Raw genomic sequence first — 8,288 nt, 5'->3', positions numbered from 1 at the left:
TTTCTTGGTGTCCATTTTGGATGGCATATTGCATGAGGTCTTGTTGATGGTGGATATATGTTCCATTAGATTGCCTGTTATACAAAGGATTCTTAGTCTAGAACTGTGAAAGTTCTACCAGTGAAACAAACAAAAGGGTTAATCAAGTGTATTTATTTGCTTTCAGGCTTGTGTGCGGAACCCTACCATCTATTGATGACTTCAACATCCAGTCACTACTTGGTGAGGGATCATATGGAAAGGTGAGTTACTTTGCCTTTAAATACGATAGATCTTTATGAACATACTCAGGGGTTTTACACTTGGAGGGTTATTTACTTAATTCCAAATTTTTCCGATTACTTAGATAAAAAAGTCCAACCAAACTAGAATCCTAATTTATTATTGCACAATTTAATTGGACTGGGGAAAAACTTGATTAAATCGAGCGAAAACCCGAATCGTGCAATTCTTTCTGCCTTTTTCTTGAAAAGCCCACATTTTTCAGATTGTTGCCTGAAATAGATTTTTGGGCTAATTTCAGTGCAGACCACATAAACTTCGAAATAGGATAGGAACCTCTCCCATTGATTAGATAAAGGTCTGAGATGCCGGATTTTTGGATTCAAACTTTTGCAGCATTGGACTTTAATAAATACCAAAAATTTGAGTTTTGCACCAAAAAGCCCAACCGGACTTTAGTAAATAACCCTCTTGAACTTGAAACACATGAGCAATATATTGCATAACATCCAACTCTTACACTTTTGGCACATTATGGGGGACATCAAAAGTCTGCATAAAGTTCAGTATCCCCTAGTGGCTATAAGTTACTATGGATTACTAGGCCCGGTGCAAACTGTCATTAAATGAACCCCTAAAATACCAGTTTTGCAGATATGCATTACAGACAAGTAATCTACATGAGCAAGTCTTGTTGCTAATTCATTTAATTGTGTGTAAGATGAAACATGCATTGTGTATAAACGCTGCACTTTTTCATTTCAGGTCTATAAGGCAAACTACAGAAAAACAGGAAGGGCCGTTGCCATTAAGACTATTGAAAGCTTTTATATGGATCAACCTACGGCGTTTGCTGGGTGAGTTATTCTTAAACGAGAACCAAATCCTAAAAATGAATATGGCTAAAAATGCCATATGTTATATAGTGAACTTATTGCACCAGCCTAAAGTTTCAGCTTGTCAATAGCAGCAATGATCCAGGACTTCATACTTGTCACAGGGGGTCACCATCTTGGAAAGTGTCTGCGACACTCATTGTACTCACATGCTCAGTGGGGTCTGAGCAGCTGTTGAGAAGCTAAGCTTAGGGGTCGTCACTAATTATCCAGCAGAAAATTAGGTTGGTCTGTAATATAAGCTGATGCTACAGGGCTGATTATTAAATTCTGATGCTAATTGCACTGGTTTCTGTGCTGCCATGTGGTAATTATCTGTATTTATTTCTAATCAGCCTTATATTGTGACATTTTTATTTTATGTGTACTGTATTTTGTGAGTGGGTCCCTAAGCTCAGTAAGTGGCAGCAGCACAGAGCATGTGCAGTGAATCAGCAGAAAAGAAAATGGGGAGCCACTGGGGCATCTTTGGAGACACTGATCTTTACTGCTAAACGGTTGTGGTTGCCTTGGGCTGATACAGAAGCACAAAACATCATGTACAACATTTCTAGCTACATCTTTAGTTAAGCTTTAGTTCTCCTTTAAAGACTGAATTTAAGACTTTAAATAATATTATATTTTTCCATAAAAATATATATCATTTGCTGCCCTGTAGTTTTAGACATGTGATGCTTTTAAAATAAGAAAAGGCTATACATAAATTCATGTTTATTAATTTTGGGGATCACACCATAATTGTCACAGGTGGATTTATATTCGAATTGTATTTGATTCTTAATACAGCTATGGAACTATAAACCACAAACCCATTACTTTGAGTTAATAAATGATATATTGGGGGGGTTACTTTATAAACGGGCCTCCCCGTTAAAGGCTCTGCCCCAGTCTCAGTTGTAGAACTAGTCCTGTGTATGATTCTCCTGTATTGAAACTGACGTTGTTATTTCTTTGCCAGTGTTCTCCGAGAGCAACGCATACTGCTATTGGCCAAGAAGGAAAATTGCCACTTCCTTACTAGATTATTCGCCTCTTTCTCTACGGAACATTATATCTGCCTGGCTATGGAGTTTGTAGAAGGGGGAGACTTGGCATCCCATTTGGTCAGAAACGGAATGTCACAGGAGAGAACTAGGTAAGCACCACTGGGAGTTCTAGGGAAGGTGGCAGGTCTTATCCTTATGTTATTCTCACCATTGCACTTAAATAGCACCATTGTCATTGAGATATCCATAGACAGTGTATGGGAGATTGCTTCTTTCCCACTAGACAAGCTGGAACTTTTTGTACTTCCAGTATTTCCCTGGGAATTAATTCCATAATAAGATCAGTCGACAGGAAAATGCTTTGATCATTCATGGCCCAAGGAAAACTGTCACTAACATTTTTATAAGAATATCTAGATCCCAAGAAGTAAAACCCATCCCTCCATTCATTTCAGTGGGAAGTACAATAGAGGATTTAAGAAAGATTTCCCTACCATTAATATCCCAATCTAGGTGCTCCGTAGGAAGGTGACACAGACAATGACCTGCTTAATATTTACGTTCAGGAATAATTTGTTGCACTTATAAATTAATTACTCTAATATATTTGTGTTTTTTTATCTTTATAGATTTTATTCCGCCTGTATTGTACTTGGGCTGCAGTTTTTGCATGATCGGAACATCACCCATAGGTAAGTACTACTGAGCGTTGGACTGGAGGTCTGGGATCAACCAGGGCATCCCACACAACCCCCCAGCCCCACTCACAACCCCCCTCTCCCAGTCCCCTGCCCTGCACCCGAGCTCTTTTATGTCTAATCATGATGGAATAGGGGTCAGTAGAGGAGACCAGGGAGTGGCACAAGTAGTGGGTCTGGGTTTGCCCACTGGGTTTTTTTCCCCCATTGCCCCACAGGTCCAGTCTGACCCTAATTACACAGCCGCGTCCCCAAAGTCTTTGACATTTCTGCCTTATTTAGCTTCTTTCTACTTAATAGAATTTTTTTTTAGTTTTATTTTAAAATGTTCATTTGTTTTCCTTGCAGGGATTTAAAACTAGAAAATGTATTACTGGATAGAGATGGATACGCCAAAATTACTGACTTTGGCATTAGCAAAGAAGGTAAGATTTCTAGTTATAATTCCATAGCACTAAACTCTAGATAGGAGGGATTTATTCAATTTGTTCAAACCAAATGGATGGGCAAATGGACACAACAATGAGTGATGTATCTGCCTCTGACACACAAACACAACTTTCCAATCACACTCTCATTTTATTTCAAGACAATAAAGGACGTGGCTATGGTACTTCTATGTATATGTCACTAGTAAGAAAAAAACACATGACCAGGGGCGCTCCGCCAATGAGGCGAGCTGAGCCACTCGCCTCAGGCAGCAGCACCTGAAAGGATTCCAGGGCCGGCTAAAAGCCGCTCCTGCACCTTTATGAGCCGAATGTCCGGTTTTTAAAGCAATCCTCTCCGCAATAGTGTTTCTGCCTCCCCTCCCGACATGTAAGCTGGAATCGGCGCTGCACATGACTAATTGGAAAACTAATTAATGTGTCCAGTTTATAGTCATTTTAAGGCGGCATGAATGGCAGAGGTAGAACGGCTACTGGAATTTGTACATTTTCCCTGTGTCTTAGTGATGTGTGGCCGGCCCGATACCAGCGGGTCCCGCAGGTCGGGTTGAGTTCAGGCCAACCTCTCACCCCCCCTTTGTGGCTTCCGGCTTTATAGCTGCATGCCTGGTCTCCCTGCCATGTTTGTGATGTTATTGGCAGGGTGGGCGGGTCTATGAAGGGAAGCCGGAAGTCGGACTCGGGCGTTGCGGGTGGTGGAAGGGAAGGGGGCAGCACATAACTACTGTATCTGTGTTGGTTTCCTCCCAGTGGTGTAACTAGATATTACTGAGCCCCACACCAAATTATTTTTAAGGCCCCAAAAATATTTAGAGGTTGATCTATTTTACCAATATTTATTGAAATTGTATATAAATTAGAGCCTCATGGGGCCCCTATACTTCCTGAGCCCCCCTGCAGCTACAGGGTCTGCTTCCTCTATAGTTATACCCCTGTTTCCTCAACTTCCCCCAGTTTCGACCCTCAGTTGAAATGTACCCCCTTACATGCAAGTTCATTGTAACTTAATTGAAACTAGTTTGTGTATCGTGCCTGTGACTCAGGGGCAGAGACCAATAAAAATGATCATCTGTGTTCACACTCTATAAATAAAGGAAAATAAATGTAGAAATGATCCAACTTGACTGACTTTTTATTTTCTACTTCAGGAATGAGTTTTACAGACAGAAGCCAAACTCAATGTGGAACTTTGCCGTATATGGCCCCGGAAATGTTTACACAGTTTCCCTACACAAGATCAGTGGACTGGTGGGGATTGGGAGTGTGCATTTATTTAATGCGCCTCAGTCAGGTAAGTGCACTTCAATAGATTCCATGGTGCTTGCCCATAGATTTATTGGGGTTATGGACTTAATCCTAGAAATACAGGCCCATAAATGATAGCGCTTTGCTATTGTTGCAAGTTAATTCCCTAGAAAACCCTAGTGTTCTTTTTGTCTTGCAGATACCGTTTACAGGAGATGACGCTGATGAAATTATTCATAAAATTGTCTACGAAGAGCCGATATATCCGCCATCCCTAACCCCGGAAATCTACAAAATAATAACACAAGTGAGTTCTAATGTGCAATGTGAGACGGCCCCTTCCATTATCACTCACACCCACGCTTATATTTGTCCTTACTGTTAGACACACAGTTTTACATTCTTATTATCAAATTATATTATACTCTTTTCCCCTGATTTCCCTGGAACTCCTGGTCAATTTACTAGTTGGATTAAAACTACCAAAAATTAGGCAATTTGGGGAATTAAAAAATAATCATCCTCAGGGAATCAGGTCTGTGCCATGGAAATGTTTGTACAGGCATGGGACCTGTTGTCCAGAATGCTCGGGACCAGGGTTTTCCAGATTAATGTAAATTGCATCTATCTACTTAAATCAGCCTAACGATCATTTAAAGATAAAATAAACCCAATGGGATTGTTTTGCCACCAATAAGGATTAATTATATTTTAGGTGGGATCAAGTACAAGCTACTGTTTTATTATTGCACAGAAAAGGGAAATCATATTTAAAAATTTGGATTATTGGGATAAAATGGAGTCTATGGGAGACGGCCTTTAAATCATTTAAAACTTTCTGGATAACAGGTTTCCGGATAACAGACCCCATACTTGTACTGTTATATTATTACAGAGAAAAAAGAAAATCATTTAAAAAAAATAATTAATTATTTGATTAAAATATCTATGTGAGATGGCCTTCCCGTAATTTAAGATTTCTGGATAACAGATGCCATACCTGTTTATGTTTAGCATTTTATTCTTCCATTAAATAAAATATATGTACAGTTACTATTTCTGAATGTCCAGCCTATAGCAAAGGTCCAGCTCATAAATGATTCCCCCTTTGAGGACATTGTGGTGGTCAAGTCCCCAGTTCTATAGGTTACAAATCCCTTTAGATTGGAATGGTCTGGAACCCACTTATAATCTTAACTTGTTGCTAAGACGATGCTGTCTGTGTATTGTTTAATTAGTTTTAATTTGTATGTTATTTCTTTTTTGCAGCTATTGACCAAAACCCCATATCGTCGCCTTGGGTCTGACAAAAATGGTGCTGAGGATGTAAAGAAAAGTGATTTCTTTGAGGTAAGTTGTTTAGGCATCTTGATTAGCCTCCATGTTTGGAGTGATTGATGCAAGTCCCTCTATTTATGCCTTTTATTTGATATTACTCACATCCTCTATACAGTTTTACTCTGGCCCATCTGGATTTATCTTACAAGCACAGAATTGTAATTGCAGTTTTCTTTCTCCTCTTTTCTAGGGATTAGACTGGGAGGCTTTACAGAAAAAAGAAGTCCAGCCTCCATTTGTTCCTAATATAAAAGTTCCAGAGATCTGCACTGAAGGAATTGCATTGGAACCACCAGATATTACATTACCGCTGTTAAATGAAACCAAAATGGCCTTAAAGGAATTAGATTATCCAGTATGTTCAGAATCATCAGAAACGGAAACCTGAAAAAGTATACCTACGGAAAATGGCATAAAAGGAAGACGGGTCTAAGAGATGGATAGAAAAACAGAGCCAGAGTGATGTTCATGAATTATTCCAGTTAAGGACGGACAACTTATGAAGAACATCAAAGGACTTTTACTTGCACCTGGCTAATTCATTGAAAGGAGCGAAGACCAATCTACAAATACCAAATAAAAATGGACATCTCACGTCCAATTTAAAATACATTTGTTTAAAAGAGTATTATTTGTTTGCACGATGTTCCTTATCTTTACGCCATGGCATTTCTCGCAAAAAATGTTTTCACCATTCTGTAGGCCAAGAGTGTGACTCCTGACCAATAGCATGTTTTCCTTACTTGTTTATATGGTAGTCCTAACCCCCCAATGGTAACTAAAACACACTCCCAGCCCACACATAAGTTAAATATATACTCCCCAAGTGAGTGAAGTGATACATTTTGCCAGGGCAGGCATCAGGAGGGGACAGGTGTCCGGGAATCGTGTTTCCTTCAGTCTGGGAATTCATAATTATAGCAAGCAGGCAGGAGCCATTTTGTGGACACTGTTATTAAGACAAGCCTTGTATCATCTCAGAATCTTGTTTGTGCACCAGAATGGGGGACCCGATGTCCATCCCCATGCCCTGGCTACACAATTAAATGGTGAAGAGAACAGGGGAATGTGGGGAGAGCAGTGACATCTAGTAAGTGCTGAATGGAAAGTGAAATAATTGTTAGGGGCAGACAATATTTGATTGATAGCTGAGATTTTTAAATGAGCTTACTACAGCTATGAATGCTTTAATAAAAAATAGAAATTGGAGTTCATGTTTAATTTCAAAATTACTTTTATTATACAGATTTTTGTGTAAGGGTGACAGATCCACTTTAAAGGGGTGGTTCACCTTAAAGTTAACTTTTAGTATGTTATAGAATGTCCAATTCTAAGCAACTTTCCAATTTGCCTTCCTTATATATCTTTTATAGTTTTTTTTCATTATCGGCCTTCTTCTCCTGACTCTTACCAGCTTTCAAGTAGGGGTCATTGACCCCGTCTAGAAAACACATTTTATTACTACTTTTTATTATTTCTATTCAGCCCCTCTCCTATTCATATAGGAAATCTAGCTGTGATTTTGTTCCTTGTGGTGCTACAGGAGTCTTGTGTCTGGGCTACAGGGGAGAGCACATACACTATGACTGGGGTCAGGACAGACTGGGCTGTGAGACCCCTCCCTGGGCCCTTCCCTGAGCCACAATCCCACACAGAGGAGAGGTTGGGGGGTTTATTTGTAGGACACAGTGATAAACACAGCCTGCCATCCAGGAGCAACTTCATAATATTTCACATGGTTTTATCTCTGAGCTGCTGAGGGGAATCCCCACCTATGTGGCAGTTACTTCAGAGTCCTGAGAAGAACTCTTTGTGGCTTTCCATGCCCTGAGAAGAGCAGTTTTGTTCTTCAGAGCCCTGACAAGGACCCCCTTTCCTTCCACACCCTAAATAGAGTGAGCTTTTCTGCCACTGGGGTTCCCTACTGACTTGTCACACACACTAATATATGGGACTAGGGTTGCCACTTTTGTTGGTGCCTATACCCAAACAAAGGGGGGTGGGCGGATAGCATTAGGGGTGGAGCAGTGGTGATATAAGAGGCAGACACATTGAAGTAGGTGGAGTTATGACCCTAGGGTGGAGTTATTTCATCACTAAAGGCCCTATACACAGGCCGATAAAAGTTGCCGACATACCAAGTCGGCAGCTTATTGGCCCGTGTGTGGGGCCATCCGACGGGCGTCCCCGATCAATATCTGGCCCGTGATCTGACCTCCCATATTGCCTCCATTCTGAACTGATCGTAGGGCCCACGATCGGATCATCCCAATATTGCCCACCTCAATGCGGGCATGTCGGGGAGAGATCCACTCCTTTTGCGACATCTTCAAACAAGCTGATCTCCCTGTGGATGGCCACCTATAGACACAACTACCTGGCTTTCCATCCAGTTTTCTCAATGTTGTAAACCGAACAGAAAGTTTTGATGTCCAGTTTAAAACCACACTGGTG

At 40.5% G+C, this 8,288-nt stretch overlaps 1 protein-coding gene across 1 annotated transcript; it reads left to right on the top strand.

The window, feature by feature from the left end:
* Nucleotides 1-2,004: 2,004 nt before the first annotated feature.
* Nucleotides 2,005-6,512, top strand: LOC108707694 (serine/threonine-protein kinase N1-like). The gene is made up of 7 exons (XM_041581184.1): nt 2,005-2,253; nt 2,734-2,796; nt 3,151-3,227; nt 4,400-4,542; nt 4,696-4,803; nt 5,766-5,846; nt 6,025-6,512. Exons 1-7 carry the CDS (start codon nt 2,183-2,185, stop codon nt 6,220-6,222), a joined length of 741 nt encoding a protein of 246 aa, XP_041437118.1. The 5' UTR covers nt 2,005-2,182; the 3' UTR covers nt 6,223-6,512.
* The last annotated feature ends 1,776 nt before the right edge of the window (nt 6,513-8,288 follow it).

This window comes from Xenopus laevis, chromosome 2L, assembly GCF_017654675.1.
Source record: "Xenopus laevis strain J_2021 chromosome 2L, Xenopus_laevis_v10.1, whole genome shotgun sequence".
Classification (NCBI taxonomy): domain Eukaryota; kingdom Metazoa; phylum Chordata; class Amphibia; order Anura; family Pipidae; genus Xenopus; species Xenopus laevis.
The sequence above is the reverse complement of the archived record's forward strand: the minus strand, read 5'-3'. Positions and strand labels throughout refer to the sequence as shown.